This window comes from Lissotriton helveticus, chromosome 12 (genome assembly GCF_964261635.1).
Source record: "Lissotriton helveticus chromosome 12, aLisHel1.1, whole genome shotgun sequence".
Classification (NCBI taxonomy): Eukaryota; Metazoa; Chordata; class Amphibia; order Caudata; family Salamandridae; genus Lissotriton; species Lissotriton helveticus.
Genome location: NC_136073.1, coordinates 752,320,562 through 752,347,794, shown reverse-complemented (window position 1 = coordinate 752,347,794; position 27,233 = coordinate 752,320,562). Strand labels below are relative to the sequence as shown.

The 27,233-nt window shown below is 43.6% G+C and overlaps 1 protein-coding gene across 2 annotated transcripts in view; it reads left to right on the top strand.

Annotated features, from left to right (window-relative positions):
- SEMA4A (semaphorin 4A) overlaps nucleotides 1-27,233 on the top strand; it is a 124,450-nt gene that overhangs the window by 75,073 nt on the left and 22,144 nt on the right. For both annotated transcript variants that reach the window (XM_078670290.1, XM_078670291.1), the window contains exons 4-10: nucleotides 2,255-2,317; nucleotides 6,007-6,105; nucleotides 6,692-6,788; nucleotides 15,991-16,107; nucleotides 17,031-17,176; nucleotides 19,615-19,784; nucleotides 25,106-25,256. In XM_078670290.1, the coding sequence (XP_078526416.1) occupies nucleotides 2,255-2,317; nucleotides 6,007-6,105; nucleotides 6,692-6,788; nucleotides 15,991-16,107; nucleotides 17,031-17,176; nucleotides 19,615-19,784; nucleotides 25,106-25,256 (843 nt within the window). The remainder of the gene's footprint in view (nucleotides 1-2,254; nucleotides 2,318-6,006; nucleotides 6,106-6,691; nucleotides 6,789-15,990; nucleotides 16,108-17,030; nucleotides 17,177-19,614; nucleotides 19,785-25,105; nucleotides 25,257-27,233) is intronic.

Below are 27,233 nucleotides of genomic sequence, written 5' to 3'. Positions count from 1 at the left end.
CAATGAATAAACAAGGCAACTTCTACGTGTGACTTTTAGGATATGCACAGGACATTGACAGAAACTTTGTACGCAACCAATTGGATGTGAGAAAGGTACAGTGTAATATACTGAATCAGCCGAAACCTTCATTTATGTCAATGGCTCATGTCTCACGCAAGACCAAAGAAATTGACAATTGATTCAGGAATCCATGGAGCTTCCATCCATTAACGAAACAGATATCTATTACGTGTATGTTCTGCATCCCAAGAACAGACACTTTTCTTATGCCAAATACTCAAAAACTGCTCAAAGAAAATGCACTCCCCTGAGTAAAGGTCGACCTTCCTTTCAAATATATGTGTGTGTGTGTGTTTGTATCCAACAAGTGTACACAAGTTTTTTTACCAAAAGTATTCTGGTGTTGCAGAATGTTCTCAATGTTTGCAAACATCATGAAATGTGATTGTCTGGATTCCCACTGCATAAATCATAACTAGGAACCATCAAATGATATATACATATTCAATTTCAATTTCAGAAAGCTGTATTCGACAGCATGTCATAAAAGCAAAATTATATATCCTCTTACAATCATTAGACATAATCATTATAAATACTAACCAAAGTAAAAATACAATGTTAAAAAGTTATTAAATCTGTCATTTGCAGGTTAAAAAACAATTATTCTAAAAAGATGGTTTTAAAAAACTGATGTATACAAAAACATGATCAATCATCTTATTGAGTGTCTTTAAAAATCTTTGGCTGGTATCTAAGCAATTTAAAGTGCGGGTGCGAATAATCCAGGCCCACCTTAAAGATTTGGCAACAGCTATCGCTAAGCAAGGTGAACAGTCAGTCTCCAGTATCCGTAGCGCCTCAATGTATCTCCGGGTGCCCATATTAATACATATTGGTTTTAGCCACTTGCTACGAGGGCATATATAGAGAGGGGACATACAAACAGCATATGGGATACATTCTCGATCAAATTTTTACAATTATGGCATTTGTCATCCCGATTTGCCAACCACTTATAACTGAAAGCTTTTACAGGTAGGGTTCCAGTTCTAAACTGGAAAAACAGCTTTCGGTCAAGCGGACTCTCTATAATATCCCAGTAAGCTTCACAGAGTGGGCGAGGTTTAAAATCAAGGAACCGTCCTGTTAAATTAGTGTTTATACAGGTACTATGGGTGGACATCCAAATCATTTCCCAATACATTTTTTTCAAAGTTATTTTTTACGGGAAGCTTGGGACGTCTGCATCTACCCATAGATGATCAAGCTCCAACTTTGTTAATAAGCCCCTTATCTCTTTAAGCCATTGGATAGAGTGAAAACGGTCAGCCCTGATAATATCCTTTAGTGCAAGGGCGTAATGCGCTAGTTCTGGAGTTGTCCAGATACGCCTGCAGTACAATAGGGGCCGTAACCGTGCTATATCCTCAACTTTTTTCCTGCCAAGATCATATAAAAGCGGAATGGTAGGAGTACTTGGGGTACCCCGACTAAACAACGTAGGAATTTATTCTCTGCCGTTGTCAGTTGGGTTAAGTTGTTGAATCCCCAAAGTTCGGAACCATACAAAGATGCACTTATGACCTTCATATTATAAATCTCTAGGGCAGGTGTAATTGGCTTTGTAAAGGAAGCTCTGTGCTTTGTGGCTAAGGCACCCGCTAGCTGGTGGAATTTTAAAACAGCCATGTCAATATGGCTTTTCCAGCCCATATTGCTCTGGAAAGATATTCCCAAATACGTGAATGCCTCTACCTGTTCTAGTGGAGTTCCATTAAAATTAATTGTACCTTTGAAGGTTTTCCGCTGACTCAGGGACATGAACTTGGTTTTTGAGGTGTTTATCTCAAGTCCACGCAGTTGACAAAATTCATATACATATTCAAATCTGCCTACTTTTACTAGAGAGAGGTGCTCAATACCGAATAGTTTAACAGAATTGAGATGTCTTTCATTGCACAAATACTGCATTTTGATTGACTGGTATTGTATCGTTTGCACCTAGGGGTTGCGTGCTAGTTGCAGCTGTTGTGTTTGCATGCCAATTTCTTGTTAAACGAGTACTCTAAATCTGTGTCACCAAAACAAGAGGACAACACAGGACTGTGTTTCTGTGAAACTCTAACCTTACCCCATTTCCTTTTCTCTTAATACAATGCACTACTGTCTCCGACTTGTCTCACTTTACACCCCTGTTCGCCTCCAGTGAATGTCTCCCTCTAACGCAGTATATGCCCTTGTCTTTCAGATCTCCTGGAAATCTCCCAGCAATCAGATCACCAACTGCATCTTAAAGGCGAAAAGCAATCTGGTAAGACGCGAAAAGGCTGAGATAGCTGGCCTCCATGATGCACATTTCAACAACCACTGACATTTACAAACAGGGGCCCTAGTCACAAAGATATCTCACCCATAAAGATAAGTGTATTCGTGAAAATACCTCATTTACGGCTGCTGGGAATCCACAGAGGGATTCCCAGCCAGCGTAAATGCCTTCACTACTGCAGATTCCTCTGCTGTGAGTACCAGGTAAGTCCCACTCCAGGGGTGAGAAGTAGTAACTCACATTTTAGGGGTAAGAGGTAGATGTTCCAACTCTTGGTTGCCTTGGAAGTTTGGGAAAGTTCACAAACATGTACATGTAGGCATTTCAGAGTTTGATCCCCCCCTCAACTGAAAATGGCCAGGATGGAACAAAGAACAGATCACTTCTCCTTTGACTGAGGGAGTAGAGGAAGAGCTTTCTCCACGAGTGTAAAAGTTTTTACTGCTGAGGAAAACAATTGCATTTACTCGGGGAAGTTCATTCCCCTTGGTCGGAGTTCTTTGCATTTAGTGGAGTTTTTCAGGTGTTCTTCTGGGAATGTTTGTTCCACAAATGGTAAAAGTAAGTTTAGACATAGTTTTAATTTTCAGGTGATATATCCCGATTTATTTTTTAAGAATAGTGAGCTATCGTTTTTAAATCCCTAAAGCAAATAGCCAATTAGAACCTGGTAGAATGTTAATGGTTTCTGTTATTCAAATCACTGAACCAGTGTACCACTTCATCGACTTGTGCATTTTCGTAAATTTTGCACAGAACGAAAACAATGGATCTGTCCCATTTGCGCCATCTTTTTGCTGCTTATGCAATTGGCAGGGTCAGGGGAATTATGTGACTGCAAAGGTTTCTGAAAAAAGATGTATTGACTGCCATTTTCAAGTCTTTCACCATATGTTCCTAATAATACTGCATATTTGGTTGGCTTTTTCTTCTCACATCATTTATGAAACCCTGATGCATAATTTGGTTCTCCACAGCTGCATGATTACCGTACCACTATTTTTGTGGTGTCTACTTAATAAGAAGCTGAGAAAAGGCGTTTTCTGTACTATTCAAATGTGAAAGAAAGTTATGTGTTTCAGGGAAAATTAGTTTGTTCAACTTTTTCAAAAAATATGCAGGGTTTTTAGTCAAAGGGATTTGTTTTAATGCATCTATAACTCTTTTTACATGATTTATACAGAACAAGTGTGTACATTGGTTTCATCATCTGTCTCCTCTATTTTCGCAAACAAATATTTTTGTCCCTAAAAACTGGAGCCTAATCGGTTTCGCCCAACTATATGATGCACATAAACTTGCCATGTTTATGCACCTGTTCAAAGTTTCCTTAGTACGGCTATTGGCGCCCCGAGGAAGCGGCTGCTGTGACAGAAACCCAGCGAGGGCTTGGCGTCGAGGGTGGTGCAGTGTGAAGGAGTGCTCTCCCACAGGACTACCTCAGAACTAGTTAACATTTCTCAAAAGTATGATCGATCACCCAGGTGTGAGTGTGACATGGTTTCCCCGGAAGTGAAAGATAACCTGGACGTTATTACGTTGGGTTTGCATCCTTATTCGGATAAAAGTGTGGGAAGTGTTTCCAGTAGTGAACAGACCGTCGTGAGTAACTGAAAGCTTTCCCGGAAGTGCATGCTCACAATGCGTAGATGTCCTAAAAGTCACGGTTTAGTTTATGGACGGCGTCTAAATGTATACAGGATGGAACTAAATTGCAGCTTCCAGTCACCCAAAACAAACTTGCTTTAGATATTTGAGATCCTGAAGGGCGACAGATATGTGCTCCTTGTTTGGAATGTAAGTTCAAACCCCCACATTTTTGGCCAAAGTAACATAGAATTCCCCATGCAGTGGTCTTAAAACTTTTTGAAGCAGGGCTTCTTCCATAAACAAAAAAAATAAAAAAATCATTGTCCTGCCCCCCAGAATTTCTAACAGTTGTAATAAATTTTGCTTTAAGCACCTGTGACACCTACTGGCCAATTCTGGTATAGCATTCAAGGCATTTTATCTGTCTTGAGGTGATCTTATTTACAATAGCTTTTGGTATATCAAAGTGTAAGTAGTGCACGTCTGCCTTTAAAATCTTCTTTTAGAGCTGTGGCTGGTTTTGTGCTTAACCCGCAAGTTTTAGGTTTAAGGTCCAGGAGCAGTAATCGAGTTGTGGTGCTAAAAATAACCTGACGGGGGTCAGCAGCTAAAGTTAAATTCATATACCCTCAGACGAGCAATGGTGTATGTTTAAAAAAAGAGTTGACATTGCTGTTTGCTGTCATGACAAGTCACGAAAAAAACAGATATGCATGTTAGTTTTTCTTTTATTGCATTAACACATGAAATACAACAGTAAGAATGTGCAAAGTTTGCAAACACTTTTAAATATGAAACTTTGGAACTTTCATGAACTTCACAAAGATTTCCAGTCTTGGTATATAAAAACATAGAGCAGGAGAAATGTCTGCTCAACGTAGGCATGTGGTTAAAGAACTAATCAAAAATTGACCGGTAAAAATGTTTCACAAGACAATTTTGCCACAAAGAAATGCCTAAAAAATAATTCGCTTTCAACACCAGACAGATCCCTTCTTCAAATCAAATAACTTTTAATCTGTTCGTTTTCTTTCCTCTGTAAAATGATCTGCTGATGTACGGGGCTAAGTCCAGGCTATTTAAATAATCTCACTACAATAAAAAAAACAGATGTATTACTAAATACAATCACCAGATTATTGTTTTTACACATTACAATCAAAGCTCATTTGCAAATAATAAAATGGCACATGGAGCTGGTAAAATTCAGCATCACTAAGAACCGCTATTAATAATGCATTATTTTTGATGGCACTTCTGCTGTTTGTAGGCGCTGTAACCAACAGATGTCACTATTACCCAGTTGATGGTAATCATTTTAGAAATCTGGGTAAGGATAGAGAGCTGAGTCAGCCCTACCGAGATTCGAATGTATGACCTACTGATCACACTCATTCAACCAGCGAATGTTCGACTCACTGTGCTATCCTTTCAGCTAGGATACGTTCTAGAGAGTGGATACGAGTCTGATGTCAAGGAGCATACGTTGTTAAATAAGTCTGTGTATTTAGTTATAGGTCTCAAATGCATCAGAACACCGCAGTGAAGTCAGTGAATGTCTGTGGAAAGTAATGTATAGTGGAATTAAGTTCCCCATAGTGAGCCATGACCCATATAGCACTATTAGACCCAAAAGGGAAGTGACGTATGATGACATCCAGTTTGAGGCTTTCCTACCAGAGGAATGAGAAGAGGGGCCTTTTGTGGCCGGTGCTCCAGATGACAGAGGGTCTCAAGTTTAGAAAGTTGTTAATTTTTTTAATGTGGGTTTCTTATATATGTGCTGTACTACGCAACTTGTATTTTTGTTGTTTTCATGAGCCTGTAACTGATATCGTTTTGTAAGTTTTGAAAAATAGAAAAAGTATTGTTTTTTCATTCTCATTTTGTGATTTTACTTCTTTCTTGAATTAATTTCAGTTTTTTTTTTTTTTACTGGTTTAGTATTGTGATGTTAAAGAACTATTCGTCTTTATATATGTGCATCAGTTTATGTTGGTAGGAGCCTCAAAAGCTAGAAATAGCCCAGGCCTCTAGTCCTCTAAGAGGACCAACTCATTCTAACCATGACTTTTATCCCACAGACCGAGTGCTTCAACTTCAACCGTGTCCTGGCGCCGGTGAACCAGACGCACCTGTACACCTGCGGAACAGGCGCCTTCAGCCCCAGCTGCGCCTACATTGTAAGTCTGTGCAGTCCAGTCTTCCTCAGGGGCCTGTAAGATGTCTATGTCAGAATATCGAGGACAGATATGTTGTCGTAAAAAAATATTGTGGCCAAAGTGTCCACAACCTTTATATGGTGGAGATAAGCATAGCTTTTGCATTCTTAAACCCTACTACATCCACCTACCTTGGAGCTATACTTATCGCTAAAGAAAGAATGTGTGGGGAGAGGTATAGTGAACTTAAACTCACCTATATATACTTATCTTCACAATATTTTGGTTGTCCATATTTTGGCTATGATATTTTTAAGAATGATTTATTGTTCGTGACGTTCCGGTAGGATACCCTTGTTATGATTGAGAAGCAGGTGGAATTAGTGTGGCTCTGTGATAATGTTGACCAGGGTGTGTGGGTGGCTCTTTACCCTGGGTGTGTAATGCTTTCGGATGGAAGGTTTAAGAGAACCTCCCATAGTAGAAACAAATTGACTCTGGCATTAAGTACAAGCTACGACACGACATGGTCACTGTATGCCAGCTCAGCAGGAGGCATCATACTTCCATCTATTATCTTTTCATTTTTTTTTTTTTTTTTTTGCAGGATGTTGAGAGTTTTTCTCTGGTTCCCAACACCATTGTTGATGCAAAGGGGCAGTCACCGTTTGACCCTGTGCACAAACACACAGCCGTAATGGTTGGTAAGTCAGAGCAAAATCGGTCAAGTTGTCAGTTTTTGATGTAATTCTGCCATCTGGTGGTAACAGACGGGACTTCTCGTTCGGAAAATCAGTATGACAGTGTGTTATGTATATATTAATAATAATAATCCACATTTGTAAAGCACACAATCACCCGTAAGGGTCTCTAGGCGCCGTCAGGAAGATTAAGCGAGCTATTGCCCAGAGTCACATGGTGCTGGGCTAACCTGCCGCCGGTGCCGGGGATTGAACCCTGATCCCCAGATTCCGGAGTCAGTCGCCCTAGCCGCGGCGCTTCACCTAATTAAAATTAAGGCTTCTCTGTTCTCCCGTTTACACAGATTTTTACACATTAAGGCAGGCAGAAAAGATTTTGTTTCCTGAATGTATTTTTTTACAATGTGGATAAAAACGTAAATTAGGTTCATGTTTTAATGTTTCTAAATGCTGTCAGCCATGACTGCGAGGCCAATAGCTGTGCGAACTGACAGGTATGATTTTGTTTAAAAAGAGGTAAAGTTCCTAATGAGTCTTAAACATATGTAGAAGTGCACCATTTTAATACTAAAAATGGTATGTTTTCATACGAGTGTTATAATTTATTTCCTATGGTTATTCATATCATTGAAACCAGTCAGACATTCAACTGAGACTGCATGTATGAGTTCAATAAATGTGGAAATATACTAGTTTCCGCTTCATTTTTTTCACAACTCCCCAATTTAACATGAATAAACAGACAGAAATATTAAAACTGCAGGTTCTCATTAAAATTACGTTCCTTTTTATTATCACGTTGAAATTGTTTACTTGTAGGCAGCTGCTATATTTATCTCATTTGCATTATACGTCTCAAATGTATTATATATATATATATATATATATATATATATATATACGTATATATATATGTATATACACACACACACACACACACACAGAGACACACACCACTTATCCTGCTGCACAGAAACACCAGCCAGAACTGGACCCCATGCCGCTTCAGCTCAAAAGACCACAAACAACCAGGAACTCCTCCAATGCATCTTGCTCAATGCCTGTTCCCTCTGCAAACACGCCAAGGAAATCTGGGACACCATCACCACCCTCTCTCCTGATATTACCTACATCACCGAAACGTGGCTCAACCCCTCCTCGAACCCTGACATTGCCACAGCCACTCCCGATGGCTACAAAATGGTACACAGAGACCGCACAAACAAACAAGGCTGGGGCATCGCCATCATCTTCAAGGAAACTATCAGATGCACCATCACCAACGACAACCCTACACCTCTCATGGAGCACCACAACTTTTGACTACAGACCAATGCTACAACCACAATAAAAAGGCACCCTAACCTACAGACCCCCTTGACCCCAACCAGCTTTCTGCAATGCCATCTCCAACTTCATCGCCACATCTAGATCGACTCCCACCACTGCGTCCCAAACAACACTCTTAACTTTCACATCGACGATGCCAACTCCATCACCCTCCCAGAGAACCTGGAGAAGTGTGGCTCAAGTGGAGAAGTGTGGCTCAATGGTTAGAGCGGCAGACCCTGATACAGAGATCTAGCCCGGGACCAGCGTTCAATTCCCCGCCTCGGCGGGTCTTGAGCTCAAAAATTCCACGGACCTGATAATTCTCGCCTCGGTGCCTATTCCAATCATGGAGTCCCACTCTGCAACTCTGGGCAATAGCTTGCTTAATCTCCACAACGGCCCCCACAACGCTAAGGATGCCTGGCCTCCACCTTGGGGGTGCCCAGGTGTGGACACCTCACAGGGAAAGCCAGGATGGGTTCCACAGCGGTATTCGTACAAGCGCCTTGAGACCCTTGCGGGTGAGTAGTGCGCTATACAAGTATCAATTTACATTTACATTTTAACCTGAACAACACTAGCCTCACCCAGCCTGTCACTGAACCCATATACAAAGCCGGACTTACACTTGACAAAAACAAATTCTCCAGCGACAATCAAATTCAGCCACGTCACAGAACTCACCTGGACTGGCCACATCATTGTTCACTTCACCATCTCCAACGCCCAGCATACTGCCACCAAGCCCCACAGCTCCTCCCACAGCAGCTGGGGCAAGGTAACTGGGACTCAGTGGACAGCAGCCTTCAGCACCACCCAACCCCAAGCTTCAGCAGAACTTGACCAGGCCGTCCAAAATCTCTTCACCTGGGTCACCAAATGCTCATGACAGAGATTCCCCACTGAGACCAGCTAAAGCCAACATAACCCTAAAAAAGCCAGTTGGTACACCCCAGAGCTCAGAACCACCAAGCGTAATTGCTACTGACATAAGATGTGATGGCGCATCACCAGGGCTTCAAGTGGGATGGAAAAACTGAGGGGGTCTTGCAAAGGCTTGTGGTTAATGTAATTAAGGGAGTGGCTTAGAAACACCTAAGCTGAAAATCTGTGCTCAGCATACCGTGCCCTCCGACCGTGCCCTCCGACCGGTATTTTTCTGCTTCTGTAATCACACGCAGATATATAATACAAGTAATAAGCCAGGACTATTGGCTTTGTCAATGGTTGTTAGTATCATAAGATAAATAAGCAACAACTATGGCTTCGTTGTAGAGCATATTGAAAATGCATCAGTTCTGTAATGATGAGACTGTGAAAGAAATATACCATGTCTCTTTAAAGTTACAGCAAAGGCAGTGAACGGTGGTACTGCTGCAGAGTTAAGATTTATTATTTTCATCCTGAGAGTGAGGGCAGAAATGGAGATCCCGATAGTGACCCATCTCAGCACCTGCTTTTTAGAATTGCCGGTGCTGAGCACCGGCAGGACCCGGCCCGCTTAAAGCGTTATGCATCACTAAGAACCCCTCTGACAGAGCTGCTCACAAAGCAGCCCTCAGCAACTATCACTTGCGCATCAAGGAAGCTAAGAGGACAGCCATCACTACTCTCATTGATACAGCAGCCAGCCACAAGAAGGAACTCTTCAAAATAGTCAACAAGTTCTCCAACCCAACAACCACAGAAACCACCATCCACCCTGCCCAAGAACTCTGCAACACCACTGGGACTACTTCCACAGCAAGATTGCCACCATTTATGACAACTTCTACCCCCAACCCACTACTCTCAGCCTCGACAACCTCGACCAACCAACAAACACCATCTGAACGATCACCACATGGTCTCCACTCACCACTCAGACCACCAGAGCCATCATGTCATCCATCCACTGTGGGGCTCCAACCGACCCCTCTCTCCACCATCTCTTCAATCTCAGAACCAACCCAATCAGCACAGTACTCACCAGCATCCTCAACACCTCCATCTCCACAGCAACTTTCACGGACAAATGGAGACATGCAGCGGTCAGACCCTCCTAAAGCAATCCTCGGCCGACCCTAACGATCTCAAAAATTAAAGAGCAATCTCCCGGCTCCCCTACCCAGCCAAAGTACTCGAGAAAGCCATCAACCAACTACCCACCGGACACCTGGAGCAAAACCACCTTCTCAACCCCTCACAATCAGCATTCCGTGCCAACCACAGCACTGAGACAGCACTGATTGCTGCCACAGACGACATTAGAACTCTCCTTGACCACAGAGAAATGATGGCCCTGATCCTGCTCAATCTTTCTGCTGCTTTCAACACTGTCTCCCGCCACACTCTCATCAAAAGACTCCACAACATCAGCATACAGCAAACCTCCCTCAGGTGAAACACCTTTTTTCTTACAGGATGTACACTGAGCATCCGATTGCCTCCCTTCACCTCTGTACCCAAGGACATAATTTGAGGTGTACCCCAAGGATCATCCCTTATCCCCACCTTGTTCAACGTCTACATGACCCCCCTTGCTGACTTTGTCAGATCCCACAGACTCAACATAATCTCCTACGCTGACCTGTCACCGAGGATCCCTCTAACGCTAAAACCAACTTCTGCAATGCCATGACCAACATAACCAAATGGATGAGAGACCACTGCTTCAGGCTAACCTCTGACAAAATGGAAGTACTTATCTTCAAAAAGAACACCTCCATGTGGGACCACAGCTTGGTGGTCAGCAGAACTGGGACCCTCACCCATACCAACAGATCACGCACGCAACCTTGGTATCATCCTCGATAGCTAACCAGGAGCGACCTGTGCAGGTAAGAGCGGTTGGGTGGGGTTGGGGGGGGGCGGGCTCCACAGACGACGATGAGGGAAAATTAAATATTTATTTAACTTCCCTCATCGTCATCTGTTGAGTCCCCGCCCCACTGCTCCTACCTGCATGTAAATGTAAATGTATTTATATAGCGCAAATCACCGACCCGGTATCTAAGCGCTTGCTTAGGGAACCCGTCCTGGTATTCCCCTGTGAGATACCCCGGCAGGGTATCCACAAGGTGAAAGCCAGGCATCCCGCCGCGAGGGGCCGTAGTGGAGATTAAGCAAGCTATTGCCCAGAGTCGCAGAGTGTGACCCCGTGAGTTGAGTAGGCACCGGAGAGAGAATTGTCAAGTCCGTGGAATTTTTTTGAGCCCGAGACCCGCCGAGGCGGGGAATCGAACCCTGGTCCACGGCCGATCTCAGCTTCCGGGTCTGCCGCCTCTAACCACTGAGCCACGCTTCTCTGCATGGGCTGTTCCTGCAGCCAACTGACTATGAATCGACAAGTCAACGCATTCACCTCTTCCTGTTTCGACACCCTTCACATGCTCCTCAGAATCTTCAGATGGATCCCAATCAACACCAGAAAGACCGTCATGCAGGTCCTCCTCACCAGCCGCCTCAACTACGGCAATGCTCTCCATGCCAGAATTTCCTCCCATCTCCTCAGAAGACTGTAGATCTTACAGAACACAGTAGCTAGAATCATCTTGGACCTTCCCAAACAGACCCACATCACCCCTACCTCAGAAACCTCCACTGGTTCCACATCCAGGAGAGATGCCAGTTCAAGATCCCCATGCATGCCTACAAAAGCTCTACACGATCAAGGGCCATCCTACATCAACCATCGACTCAACTTCCATCTACCCGATAGACACCTGCACTCCATCTCTCTTGCCCTCGCACACACCACCCGCATCCATCACAGCCACTGCGGAGGCTGCTCCTTCTCCTACATCGCCGCCAAGACCTGGAACGATCTGCCCCGCCACCTCTGAACAGCACCCTCCCTGGCGGACATCAGAAAAAAATCAAGACCTGGCTGTTCGACAGAGACAGGGCACCCTCAGCGCCCAGATGCCCCTAGGAGTGACAGTGCTGTGCTGTACAAATGCTGATTGGTTAGAGATTATTCCGGGCTTGTGAAACCCCCAGCTCTTCGGCCCTCGAATGCCTCAGTGTCTCCCAAACTGTGTTGTTGGAAAGCGTCACAGCTAAAGGTAGCCACAGGTGCTGCAGGCTTAAGTACTGCAGTTTCTGTGACTACACGTCAATCAACCAGCCACCCCACCCTTTCCCAACTCGTTACAAAGTTGGGAAAGGGAGGAGTTAAAAAGCAGAGACTAAAACTTCGAATCAGTGACTGCACAGGTTTGAGGTTTTAGTTTCAAGCACTGGAAGCAGGAAGAAGCAGCAGGAGTCCAAACGGGACCTGCACAGGCAGCAAGGCAAGTAAGAAATGGTTTTACATGTGGTGCATATATGTGTGAGAGTACGTGTCCGTGAGAGTGTGAGTGTAAATGTCAACAAGACTATATGTGTATGTGTAAGTGAAAGTGAGAGTGTCAGTGAATGAGTGAGTTACAGTGAGTGACAATGAGTGATAGGAATAGTGAGCACAAGAGAGAATTAATAAGAGTAAGGGAGAATGACAGTGAATATAACAGAGTGTTACTATGTGTGAGACAGAGTGAGCCAAGTCTGAGTGAGTTTAATTGAGTCCGAGAATGAGTTAGACTGATTGAGTCAGACTCAGTGAGACTGAGTGAGAATGATTGAGTCTGAGTGAGTCAGAGTGAGACTGAGTCAGATCGAGTGTTAATGAGTGAGCCTGATTGAGTATGAGATTCAGAGATATGTTGAGTGAATCCGAATAAGTATGACTTAGTGGATCAATAAGTTTGAGTGAGACTGAGTGAGACTGACTGTGAATGAGCAAGACTGAGTCAGAGTGAGATTGAGTGAGTTAGTTTGAGTGAGACTAAGTGTGAATGAGTGAGACTGACTGATTATGAGTGAGTCACATTGAGTTATTGGGAAACTTGGGGAAACTAGATGACAATAAGTGGGACTGAGTGGGAATGAGTTAGATAGATCGAGATTAAGTGAGTCAGGAGTGAGAATGAGTGGGACTGAGGGAGAGTAACTGAGAATGAGTGTGAACGAGTGGTTCAGAGTGAGAATGAGCGAGGCTGCATGAGTTGGAGTAAGTAAAAATGAGTGCAAGTGCAAATTAGAGTAAGTGAATGAGGCCGAGTGAGAATGAGTTAAAGAGTAAGACTACGTGCAAGCAATTGTGAGCAAACCCCTCCCCCCCCAAACCCGGAGTAAGTGGGTCAGGCTCCAGCCACGGTCGGTAGGGGAGTACCTGCCGGGGCGGTAACGTGGGGAGGGGATGGGGCAGGGTGGGGGTTAGTAATGTATGGATAATGGATGTTTGCAGGGAAGTAAACATATAAATAAATCAAATAAATTTTGTTGCGTGCACTGCATCCCCAAATGCAATGCAGTGCATGCAACGAAATTCGTTTAATTTATGTATATGTTTACTTACCTGCAAACATTATCCATACATTACTAACCCCCACCCTGCCCCTCCCCCTCCCCACGTCACCGCCCCGGCAGGTACTCCCCTACCGACCGCGGCTGTCAGGCTCTCTCACTGGAAGTCAAGCCAAGGATTACACCCCCACCACTCTAAATGAGCACCAGCCACCACTGCAACACATGCAGTCTGTTTGCTTCACCTGCTTCAAATCACAGGAGCAAATGCCTAAGATTTGCACCTGGAGTGTAATCCAATTTTGGGCTCATACTGAGTTTGCACAAAATAGACTGTGAGACTCATCTTGTTAGGGGCCTAAAAGTCGGGTAATTTTAATCAATGGCATACGTAAAAAACAATTGATGATCATTTGAAAGACTTGATGGAGTTCATCAATTTATAATCTTACATTACAGTTTCCCTGAATTCCTCCATAAACAACCTAGTTGAAACCTACCGAACAAGCTAGTTCACAAATGTAAATCCAGTACTTGTATAGAGCACAAATCACCCCCAAAGGGGTATCTCGGCGCAGGGCGCCATTGGGAAGATTAAGCGAGCTATTGCCCAGAGTCGCATGGTGCTGGGCAGACCCCTGCCGCTGGAGCCGGGGATCAAACCGTGATACCCAGCGTCCAGCGTCAGTCGCCCTGGCCGCGGCGCCACACCTCTTCGAGCGCCCTTCGTCTTACATCATTTGATTCCCTGTGAATTACCAAGTACATTTCTTGATTACATCCATAGAGCCTAGGTTGTAATAGCCCAAGAAAACAAAGCTCTAAAAGCTGAGCTTAATTTGTGTCGTAGTTGTGGATTGTGGGTGCCACCGCTTATTTCTGGGGACAGAGACCAATTTTTCATCATCAGAATTTGAGGCAAAGCGAGAGAGAGAGGGAGAAGGCAGAACGAAGGAGGAAGAGAAGATAACAAAACAATGAAACAATTAGAAAAAAAGCCTGTAAAATTAGATTAAGTGTAGAGAGGTGGAAGAAAGAGACATGAAGTGGAATTCAGTCTAGGAAGCATTGGCTTTCATCAGGCCAGAGATTTATAAATGTCTGCATTTAGCAGCCTGGCAGCAGGCTCCTAAGAAAAATGTTGGGCCCCTGCACTTATTTATTTAGTTTGCAAAGCAAGCATTAGCTGTGCTTCTTTTTATGAAAACGATAATAAGGTTACAGAATGAATGTAACATTTGCACTGTCAAAATTAGGCAGATTGCAATTTTTTTGGAAAACATATTTAAACAGTTTATTGCAAGTTACTTTCAACACCGACTGCTCAGAAGGTCTAGTAGAATACAGACCCTTCACCAGTATCAATCACAATAAAGAACACAGTATCATCAAACTGCTCTTAACCCCTTCCATGCTGATGACGGCCGGGAGCCGTCATGGCACACAGTGCTCGTGTGCTGATGACGGCTCCCGGCCATCATGACCGCACCCGCGATCGGAATGCCGCACAGGCGCAGAATCGCGGCCGCGCCCAAGGGGTTAAATCAATGACTGAATTTTCGATCAATAGTAGTTCAGAAGGAAGAGCTGAAAAGCCCGTTCATCCTTCAATATTTAAGACACTGTTGTATTTCTGTTGAGTGACCTACCTTTCACTCTGTCTTAAGGCATGATTTCAGGCAGCATTATATACTGTAGGGTACTGATGTCATTTTCTTATAACATGCAAGTAATGATGTTACAGAAAGACTGTCGAAGACATTAAGATACATATTGGAATACAGACTTTCATGTATCATATCGCTGTTATTACATTTATGTTGTGCAACCTTTCTCAAAGTTACCAGATCTCTTTTTAAATCCAGTTTTAATCAATACAGCTTTTGTATGTGATTTGTAAAAAGAAAAGTTCAGGGAAAGACAAGCAGTAGGAGGGAAATAAGATAACATACATTTAGACATGTGTAAATCTCCGGATAACATTGAAGAAGCGCGTGGAGTGATTAGATGGGAAGGTAAAATTTAAATGATGAAAAGAAGCGTTTGGGATGACCCTAATGTCTCCTGTAAATTGATTTTCAAACAAAGGATATCCTTAGCCTGATGATAATTGATTCCAGTGGCTGTCAGTTTTCATGCTGGCTAGCAAGGCTCGGCCAAATATTTATAGTCACTGATAAACATTTCAACAGTGTTTACGCCTTTACACCTTATAGAAGGGGTGGCCAGCGTTGGCCGATGAAGGCCAGATTTTTACAGTAACCACGGATTATACACATGATCCCATTTTGATACATTGATTGTGAATATATCTCTTGTGGCTCTCCTAAAATTCTAAAATGAAACCGACCTCGGGGATCAATGTTGGATAAATGAAATCATTATGAATATTGAGCATGTCAATATAAAAACAAAATCTAAATTCAGCTAACTACAAGATGTCATTACCGAACCTTGAGAACATGACTTTCCACAATGAAGCACAAACATTCAAATTAAAATAAAATGCATTTGTATAACAGAAATTATATTTCTTGGCTTCCAGATGGAGAACTATATACGGGGACTATGAACAATTTTCAAGGCAACAAGCCCGTCATCTACCGTAACCTTGGCAACAGAACCAGCCTAAGGACTGACGAATCCCTTGGCTGGCTGCACAGTAAGAATACATCTGTTCTGTTGTGGTTTTTATTTCTGGTAGCTTCTGCTGTATACCTCTATGTAAGATCATATTGATTCAGACTGACTTTTGATAAAGATCTTACGCCATTGGTCCACCCATGCATTTTTCATTATGCAAATGCACTTTGGAAACACCCCCTACGTACATCTTCTTCTTCGATTGGTGCATGGCTCCGGCTAGTGCAGAATGAAACTGCATGATATTTGCGCCCAGCCTCAAATATATCACTCCTTTGTTCAGTGATCTGCCCTGCCTAGTGATGAAGGCATTCGTTATATTCCATTTGGCCAAATTAACTTCAAACGTATTTACCATCAAAGGTCCTTTATGGCAGTTGAATTGCATAGGTAAATCAAGTGGTAACCTGAGTTAATAGTTGGTGTGCTATCTATTTATTTTGTTTCCACGACTTTAAGAGTCTCCTTTAAAGACTGGCTAGTCCCAAGCTCTGTCCTTATCTGTGAATAAGGTAGATAAGGATAGGAATGTAGCGCAATAGGCCAAAAACTAGCAGGTCACTGCCTGCTGACGTCTGGTGAGTTCCTCAACACCAAAGCTCAACCCTAACTGGCTCGATGAAAGGAAACAAAGTACTCCTCAAGATCCTCTTTTCTGGGATTGACTTAATCATCCATTATCCTACCAAACTTACCGGAGCTCTGAGTTGAGAAGAATTCTAGCCGTATTACTATTGAACGATACATCTGTACAAGCAATGATGTAGCTTAATTGTGAAATACTTTTGCAGAGCTAGCAAACTGACTGCATATTACAATTCATCCAAAATACATATTTAATTTCAAAATTAAATTAAAAAATAAACCTTTTATTCTACACTGGGTTTGGAATGGTTACTTAGTTGGCCTTATGATTCAATGTCTGTGATTTCCCCCCTGTAGCCGATGCAGCATTCGTGGCATCCTTCGATATCCAACATCCTGATAGCCCTAGTGACGGAAAGGTCTATTTCTTCTTCGAGGAGACAGCAAAGGAGTTTGACTTCTTCGAGAAGCTGACAGTGTCAAGAGTGGCACGCGTGTGTAAAGTAAGTAGAAAATAAACAAAGTAGGTGTATGTGGAGGAAGAAAAATAGCAAAAGGGATTGTGAAAATGAACATTGTCCCCAATCATTCATCTGTAGATTTTCTGCCCTTAGAAAAGCCTGCAGAAGTAGATTTAGAGTACAGGCATAAACATAGTAATGTAAAAAAATATACATCTCTGTGGCACATGTCTGGAAAATTGATGATTAGGAAAATGGTGTGAATGTCTACAATGTGCCGGTGTAAGTCTACACATCTGCCATTTATGTTTGTTTCTATAATTTTTAAATGGGGGATTAAGTCTGCAATGGTAACTTTTCACCAAAAAGTAACATATTTGGTATAAGTATTATCAGGCTATGAAGTTACGATGTCATTATGAGTTATGGAATGGGGACTTTCCTTCAAAAATCAAGATTGCATCACTGATCTCCTTATGAAATTCCCTACAACTGAGCTGTTTTCCCAGTACAAATTGGCCCAGGTTACAACTGGTGAAAAATTATCCAGAAAGCCGTGAAGGTGTTGTCAGAGTCTTCAAGTAGTAAACCTACGTCATTCTTTACTATTAGTTGAAATTGTAGGTTGATTACACATCACCTGGGTTCCACCTGAGGAATAACCCAACAGAACAGTCAATAATTCTGTGATGATTGCAGGTACACTCAGTAACGCAATTACTATACACTATTAAAATCACCAAAAGGATGATTAAGGCCTAGATTTACAACAGTTTGCTTTTGCACTCATGTGGTGCTGTGCTGTGTTGTGCTGTCCCCCATGCCTTTATGATGTTAAAACAGTGCAAACCTGTGCATCACTTTGTCCCACATCAACACCCACATAAACACTTTTATTTTTTAAACGTGTTTTTTATTTAGAATTGTACAAGTATCACATTACGTTTCATCGCACATGGTCATGGAGCAATGAGAAAAATGCTAAGGATTATCATGTATATCAGACTACTATCGCAGTCAATCACAGAAGCCCCAGGACTTGACTATACGTCTGGCCCTGGAGCTGCATTATAAACACGTCTTCATGCTTAACATGAAGTGCAATTCCAATGGAAATGAATCAAGTAAATTTATAACAGTAAACAATACAAACAAAAAAACATGTCAGCAACAGGCAGTCGGATATAATTCCCCGTAGAATCCCTGATCAGAGAGCTGTAACCAGTCGATCTCCCCTGACTTCTGGGGCAGACCACCGTCTCACCCGAGGAGAGGGTCAACTTCAATGCAGGCGTGGGGTGTTAGTCGGAAGTGGCTCAATGTGCCGATACAGGTATAAAATCTATCTAACCCTCAATAATAGCCATGCAGGTCCCCTGGACTCGTTCCTTGGGCCTCTATCTCGCCTACATTCAGTGGTGCTTTGCGCCTTGCTCCCTGTACGCACACCCTACATTCACAAATTTCACACAGTGTTAGTCAGACAGTCACGGGACCAGCCTCCGGTGTCAACGGAAGTGAGGTGGAGTTCGCTGCCTGGGAGGAAACCATTGCCACATTTTCCGGCCTCTCATCTGACAGCAGGTTCACCAACATAATCCCCCAAGCCTCTAGATCTTGTCCTACATTCTCATCAATGCAAACTGAGCACAGGCAACGCTCCTCAGCCACGCCCCATTCCCTCAAGTCAGCCCTCCATTTATCCAACCGGGTGGGTGTAGGGTGTGTTCAGTGTCTGCCAATACGGCATCTATCCAGCACATATACTTATTTTTTTAAGCGTAGTAATTAACCCCCAGATATTATAGTGCCTGCTTTAACATGCTTCTCTAAAATAAATTGTAAGTGTGATCTATCCACCTCATTCTCAGGTTACTTCAGTCACCTTGGGAGGTGCTTTTGGTGATGGAGAATTGCTCTTTGTACTTGACTGTGAGCTATTTGCATGATTTATGAAGTGAGATCAAATCTTGAAGATAATTCGGTACTCCAAGCTTACATTGGATGTCATTAGTTTGTTTCTTCAGTTCTTATATGTAACATCCGCCATGGCCAACTGTACTTGATAATCCCCTTCAGGTTTGTAGAGGTGTATTCTGTGAGGTGCAGCCCCTGGCATGTCATTGGTAAATGCCAGGGGCAACCAGTGGTATTTGTGTGCAGTTTACTCAGAGCCTGACATACTTTAAGGAAGTCTGTCATGCACAGACCATAGGCCATCCTATTGGCTCAATAGCTCAGTGCTCACAGACCCCTCCAGAATCACCAGTGGGAAGCTGGTTCATGGGCCATCAACACCCGAATCTAGTCTTCACCCGCCGGTAATCAACAGATCATAGACAAGTCTAAGTATTGAAGTTACTGCGTAACGTGTTTTTCATAAAGCCACAGGGCATATGTCTGAGAACGAAGAGTTCGCACACTGTGCATTAGTGTTGTGTGAGAATACTACTTCCTATTCATGGTGTCTTTTTTTCTAGAGCGACACTGGCGGGGATAAGGTACTACAGAGGAAATGGACTACCTTCCTGAAAGCACAACTGTCCTGTTCTACCCCAGAACACTTCCTGTTCAATGTCATCCACCATGCTTTCTACCTGCCAGGTCCAGAAGGGAAGGCCATCTTTTATGGAGTCTTCACCTCACAGTGGTAAGCATTTCTCGGATGCCGCTCACTGTTGTAGCGTGAAATGTCACGTTATTGTAGATATGTAGACAACAGCCAATGTACGTGTACTGGGGAGTGCAAGTGAGGCCAATGAATATTTCACACTACAGACCAAGGGTATTAGGATCTCTTGGGTTTTCTGAGTGCGGTTGATCAAGCATTAGGTGCTGCTGTTTGCAAGGTGTTGGTCTCATGATAGGAAAACAGAGTTGTTATACCTCCCACGTTCTCCTGTCAGTTGACACTCTTCAACCCTATGTTCGTGTTTTATGATATGCAATGTAAGGGGTTTTGCAGTTGATGCTATGCACATAGAATGAAAGATAAAGAACTTTTAGTTAGAACCATGCCTCAGATGACCCAAGCTTTCCAGAGTTTTTGCTTGATTTCTAACCTGCATGTGTAGCAGGTGATTACTGTGGAGTGGTTTAACAGGAAATCCCTTCCTAAGGCTGCTGTGTGTAGTGAGCAGAGCTTGCCTACAGAGGACATCTTGCATACAGGGAACAACTTACTTACTTTTAAGAAAGTCCAATTGGTCGCACACTGCTTGTCCTAACAGCGTGTTGCCCCAATGCATTGTGGTCCATGAAGTAAGCATCAGCGGGTGCGCCTCTGCCAGGGTCTTGAGAAAAAAATCACTGTCGCGTTGGCCATCCCTGGACACGTGTTTCGAGGTTGTTACCTCTCGTCAGCAGGGAATAGGCATATATGTAGGGGTGCTGCGTAGGCTGCCAAAAAATATTCTCAGGTCCAGTACCACTCGTGGCACGCAGGTGCGTAACCCGGGCTCGTCAGCCCCACCAGCTCAAGGGAGCTTGAATATAAAAGAAAGTCCAATTGGTCGCACACTGCTTGTCCTACCAGCGTGTTTCCCCAAAGCATTGTGGTCCATGAAGTAAGCATCAGTGGGTGTGCCTCTGCCAGGGTCTTGAGCAAAAAATCACTGTCGCGTTGGCCATCCCTGGACACGTGTTTCTTACTTACTTACTTTTTGTGGTGGACAGCTAACCTACCCACAGATTCTTCACCCTTTAAATACCCCAATTTGCCAGATTAAATCCAGAAACCTTTTTCAGAACAATTGCAGTGCTTATTTCTTGTCTCCCGCCATGACAACGCGGAGGTGTTTATAGGCACCAACTGTATGTGGTGATTTCAGGGTACAACAGAGCATTCTACAACCTTAGATGGAAGGCATCAGTAACAAGTTGAGATTCATGACCATGTGCAGAATCTGACCTGGAAACATATTAATACTTGGAAGTCCTCTCCACAGAACAGAGAGAAGGGCAGCTCTGTGAAGAATCTGCATTTAGAATATCCACAAGAAAGGTCATTACTGTGGGTAAGTAACTCATTCTTCTAACTACAGATTCCTCACCTATTGGGTACATACTAAGAAGTACCTCCCAAATGGTGGGGGTTCTGGGGAGTGCATTTCACACCAGATAATCCTTCAAGATGGATCAGGCAAAATGGCTCTTCATGAGGAAACTGAAAGTCAAGGCAGTAATGCCCGGTGAATGTGAATGGACACTTGTAGCCACCTGGGAACTGTACAGCACAGGAACACCCCTGGCCAAGGCCATAGTAGTGACTTTGGTAGTGGTAGAATGAACCATAAGTGCCTCAGAGGGCTCCTTTTTGATAAAGGTATAGCACATTTTTAAGCAAAGAACCTACAATCTGGTTAAGATCCATTTCTGGACTGCCCTTCACTTTTTAGCACCAGAGAACCCCACTAAAAGTTGATCATCCACTCAGTGTGCCTTAATCCAATCAATGTAAAAGCTAAGAGCTCACTTGGGGCCCAAACAGTGTAGCTTCTCTTCCTGCTTACAGATTTATGGTGGAAATACGTAAGCAAGGATTGTGCTGGACTACTCAACATGGATATGCAACACCACTTTTGGCAGCCATGATGCCTAGTCTGAAACACTTGCTTGTTCAGAACGTGGTGGTGTATGGTGGTTCCACTGACAGCATTTGCAGTTTACTAAGGAAGCCCGCAGAATTAATCACAATATGAAAGACAGTTTTAAGGGTCATTAATCTCAAAGAACAGCTGTGCATATGCTTGAAAGGCAGGCTTACCAGGAAGGTCAGAACCAAAAGAATGTCCAATTATGGCATTTATAAAAGGCACAGAAGGAAAGATTATGCAAGCCTTTTCAAAAAATGCATCACAACTATTGACATATATAAAGTTGGCTGATAATGCAAATGAAGAAAGAGCGAGAGGGCTGATAAATAACCTTTAATGGTGCCCCCTGCCATGGCCACCTTTTTTTCATGGCAAGACAGGGTAAACAGGAACACATTAGAAAGTTTAGCCTGCAGCAGATCAATCCAGCGGTCCTCACACCAAGACGCAAATGTTGCCTAGAGTCCAGAATAGACTGACTACATAGATGGCCGGCGAGCAGCCAAGATGACCTCCACCATTTCCGCAAGCAAATCGAATCCGCTTAGCTGGTTCCCCTCAGTCTCCAAGCATGTATCTGTAGGTTATGGAGGTTTGAGCGTAGAACTCTTCCCTACTGTTGGGAGAGTAAATCCTCCCAAATAGGTAAATAAAACAGGGGGCAGATGCTCGGACTGATCAGGTTGGAGAACCAGACATTCCGAGCCCCCTGTCCTTCATAACCTGGGAAAGCAGTGGGAGAGTTGGGAATGCATAAAGTAAATCATAGTCTCATGGAAGGCAGAACCCCTCTCCAACGTACTTGAGGGAGAAAGTCTACAGTGCCAAAAGCACGGCAATGAGCGTTTTTGGAGGTGGTGAAAAGATCTATCCAAGGCACGCCCCCACAAGGTGAATATGCCTTGAACTACCTCAGAGTGCAGATGCCACTCATAGTCAGCTAAATGACATCTGCTCCTGCTTCCTACTATTAAGGGACAGGCTCGGAAATGACGTGCAGGCCCAGCTAGAGCATCACAGCCTCAGCGCCTCCTGGCATAGCACCAGTGACCCCACTCTGTCCTGTTTGTTGCAGTATCACATGGTGGTCATGTTGTTCATCAGAACTTGCACAGAGTTGCCCTTAACGAAAGGAATCTGCTTTCCCTTGAGACCCAGCCTGATGGCATACAGCTCCATAAGACTGATACGGTGCCCTTGCTCCAGCACAAACTAGAGTCCTCTGATTTCTACCTCATTTAGGTGGCACCAAAAGCCCAGAGTCAATGCATATGTCACCACTGTGAGCGTTTGATTGGGTAGGAAGAAAGGCCTGGCACAAGTCACGCTGGAATCCTTCATCCATCATTGATTGCCAGTGCTGTCTGGTCTGATGCACAGATGTTGTCCGAGAGGCACCCCAAGTGCTGAATCCACTGAAGAGCTCACATGGGCAAAAAGGGCATGAGGCACCAGAAGGATACAAGAGGCCATGAGACCAAGAAGTCTCCTAACCATCCTGGCCAAGACACAGGACCATTACGAAAACATCAGGATCATACCCTGAATGCCCCAGGCCAGCAGTGGAGGCGTAAAGTCTTTGAACGCCACCGAATGATCCCTCAGTAAGGGAACCCATATCACTAGCTGAAAAATACTTTGTCATTGCTGGAAGACCCTGAGGAAATTGGAGAGAGATTGTGGGTAGTTTGTGACTGTGGCAAGCTTACCTTCAACTGCCTGTCATTGAGGCACAGGCATATATGCACTGCCAACCTACAATGATAGATGGCAACCTCTGTCACCTCCTTCATAAACACCATGGGGGCTGAAGGGCAGGTCAGGGAGCTGAAAGTGTACCTTTCCTAAATCATAGTTTATGAAACACCCGTGGGACTGCATTTTGAGTATATGAAAGTATACGTCCTACAAATCCAAGCACCCCATGCGGTCCTCAAGATCTAGAGCGATGATCGTTGCGCTCTATAAATCTCAACAAATAAATAAATAAATAAATAAATAAATAAAGACCTATGATAGAATCAGCCTCTTGAATTTGTTCTTCCAAAAGAAGGCATTTAGGAATAAAATGCCCCAAATCAGTTTGAGCCTGCCATCCTTTTTGGGCACCAAGAACTAACAGGAGTAAAAACAGTTGCTCCTCTTCTTCTCTGGCACTCTCTCTATTCCCTGTTTGCCCACCACTGGCTGACTCTTTCTGGCAAAGAGGGGGCATGGTCTACTGAGATCTGCATGAAAACAGGAGGATCTGGGATGGGGGGTTGGTCATAACAGAATGGGAAGCGCATGACCATAACTGATGAGCTGCAGGACCCATTGATCCCAGGTAACCGCGTTCTAGTTGGGCTTATAAAATCATATTCTGCCCCTCACCGGCTGCGGGCGACTCCTGAAGAGGAAATCAGAGCAGCTTGGAGGCAGAGGAAGAGGTAGACAGGAACTGGCATTGTTGTTGGTGGCCATGTCTTCTGCCACCATCATGCCCCCTGGAGTCTCAAAAGGGCAGGACGGACTGCTGCATGGGCTCGGATGGCTGTTTCTAGTGGCAAGCCAGGCTCAGGGAGTAGCCCTGAACTTCTGTTATTATTGAAGGATACTATACACCAGCAGAATTGGACCCTAAGCTATGCTCTTCTCAGATTGCATAATTTTTTTTTAGAAAGCAGATGTTCAGAGAAATTGGGCTGTCTCGACGCTGGTTACTCGAGTTTCTGTATGAATGTGTGGGCCCTGAGTTAAAAATGGAATATACCAATTGTTAAAGGTTGACCGTCAAGAGGAAGCCAAATCCATGTCAGAACCAAAATTGGGTTTGAAAAGAAAAAAAGAGACATTGCAGCTCCTGATAGATGAAGTTTGATTTATATCTTTTATGTTATGTTACATTACTCTTTGTTGTTTTTGTATTCTGAATACATGCTGGACCAATGTATTAACCAAAGGATACCCTTGAGAACAACCAGTTTTTGATGTGCAAGTCTCCATGTATTTATTCATAGAACATTTTACTTGCGTTATCTGCTGTGCTTGCTGTAGGGTTAATTTAAGAAGAAAATCGAACTTTATGTTGAGTGCAGCCCTATAAACCTTAAACAGTTATACCTGGGCAGAAGAGGTTACATTTGTGCAGTGCTTATCAGCTTTGATACAATGTGAGGTCCAGGAGTAGTCACCTCCTCACCAAATTTCTTTCCCAGAGTTCAGTCTTTCTCTCTCTTTGGATCGACAGACCTTCGCACCAGAAGTCTGGTACCCTAAGTCTCCCTAGGCCTGTCACCACCAGCAAAGATGGCGGAGAAGATGGCGTGTCATATGTTGCCTTACAGATGAGCCTTACCTACCTGTTAAACTAATAATATCCTTTATCTCTTACCAGGCAGGTAGGAGGTTCCCCAAGCTCAGCAGTCTGTGCTTTTGACCTAAAGGAAATTGAAAAAGCCTTTGAAGGCAACTTCAAGGAGCTGAACAAAGACAGTTCGCGATGGACCACCTACACAGGACCCATTTCAAGCCCGCGGCCCGGCAGCGTGAGTCATACTTATTTACCAAACTCCCACAATGGACCGCGTCTTGCTTTTGCTGTATTCTCCACATCTAAAAGCTCTCATTGTGTAAATATGTTTTTCTTTTGTCAACTTTCCTTGCAACTCAAGGCATGAGCAGATCATAATTGTCCACTCTCTTGCTCTGTGTGTTGCTACAACATTGTGTTTCTTGGTTTAGAGCAGGGGTCTTCAAACTGGGGGCGGGCCCCCCTAGGAGGGCTTCAAGTGAGCCCATGGGGAGGGGGGTGGGGGGGCACCAGGCTCTGGCCAAAATAAGCATTATGTCAATAACAGTGCTTTACCTTTGGTGAAAAAAAGGAGCGGCAGTAAGCCACTCTGTAATGGGCCATCACTAACATCTTTTGTCGTTTATATCCTGGCTGGGAGAAGGTGTCAAAAGGGAAGGAACTCCAAATATTCTAGAGAACCCCCACCTCTATTTCTAATAATCACACTGTAGATATGTTTACATGTCAGTAAGACCTGCCGGACCAGAATAGTATATTTGGCAATCATGTATTTGATTGCATTTTTAAAACGGTAATGGAATTTAACTATAATGTTTATATAAGTCTTGACATATTTAAATATTACCAGTTTAATAGCATAATTGTGGAAAATTTTGAGGGGCGGCCCCAATATTTCTTTTTTTTCAGTGGGGCTGTGGCATTAAATGGTTTGAAGACCATTGGTTTAGAGGAATGTCGATGCCTCTTGGATATCTTCCAACAATTGCTCCAATATGTTACCTTAGTCATGGAAGCGAGTAAGATGATGGCTGGCGAGCATCCCTGCAAAACTGCATGGTCAATGCTTTCACACATTGGTTATTACATCAGCCCCGTTCCTGTTGATCTCTAACTCTTTGCGTTTCTAGTATTTCCCCCCTACCCCTACTGGGAGTCAGTTGTATGCACTTACTAAACCTTCCAATAGGAACTGTTTATATGTCCCACTCTAATACACTTTTATATGTTAAACTTTTCCTCAGAACCTGACTGTCTTTCACCCAAATGTTTCTCTATCTTTTTGATATTTCAATTAATTTGGGTTGGTCTCGGTCACCCAACCTCTGCTCTGGGGTTGCCTGTCTTCTTGTGCAAATGAGACCTGGCTTGTCAGTTCAGGCTGACCTTTTCTCACTGGAGCAGGACCAAGGCGGCTGATCCTATTATGGCTGCTTGAAATGGCATTTTAGGAAAAAAAACAATAATGTGGTTTTGCATAATTACCCATGATCAAGATTAATTCAAACAATCCACCCATCACCTTTTTATTGTTGTCCAAAGTTTCCAAAATGTTCGTGCTAAACTTTAAACTCAGAAATGTTTTCATTTTTATGTGCAGAACAAGGGCCCACCTTTTTTTCTTAGTTATTTTAATTTGATATCTATTTGCCAACACACCAGTGACACCCACTGATACTTGCCACTTTAACTGCTGCAAATCTGCTTCCGTTACTTCCTTGAATTGCCTCTTTTGTAAAAAGAAAACATCACTCCTGCTTCACTGGTCCCAGGAAATGGGACGTTTTTTTCACCACACGCAGATATAGCGATACCGCGTGCACCAGTAATTTTAGAGGTTGGAATAATCCAGCCCACTATGAGTTGGACCTTAAGGGTCCAATAAAAATGAGGAAATACAGGGGAAATAGTAATTCTGGATTGGATAACTCTGGTAAATCCTCATTTTGACCTGGATGCTCACCCAGTGATTTAAGGTTGTGTCAGCTTCTGACCTCTCCAGATAAATGCAGAGGCCTGCAGTGCTCCCCCGTGCACCATATTTCTGATGGGACTAGCAACTGTTGCTTCTGAACCCCATGGGCATTCCATAGCCGCTCATAATGAAGGCCAAAGGGTGACCCATCGCCAGTCCCTTCATGCCAGCCTTTCCTCTTATGCCTGTCGCCTCCCATCTATCTATAAGGGGTGCTCTGCTCCTTCTCCTCTCAGC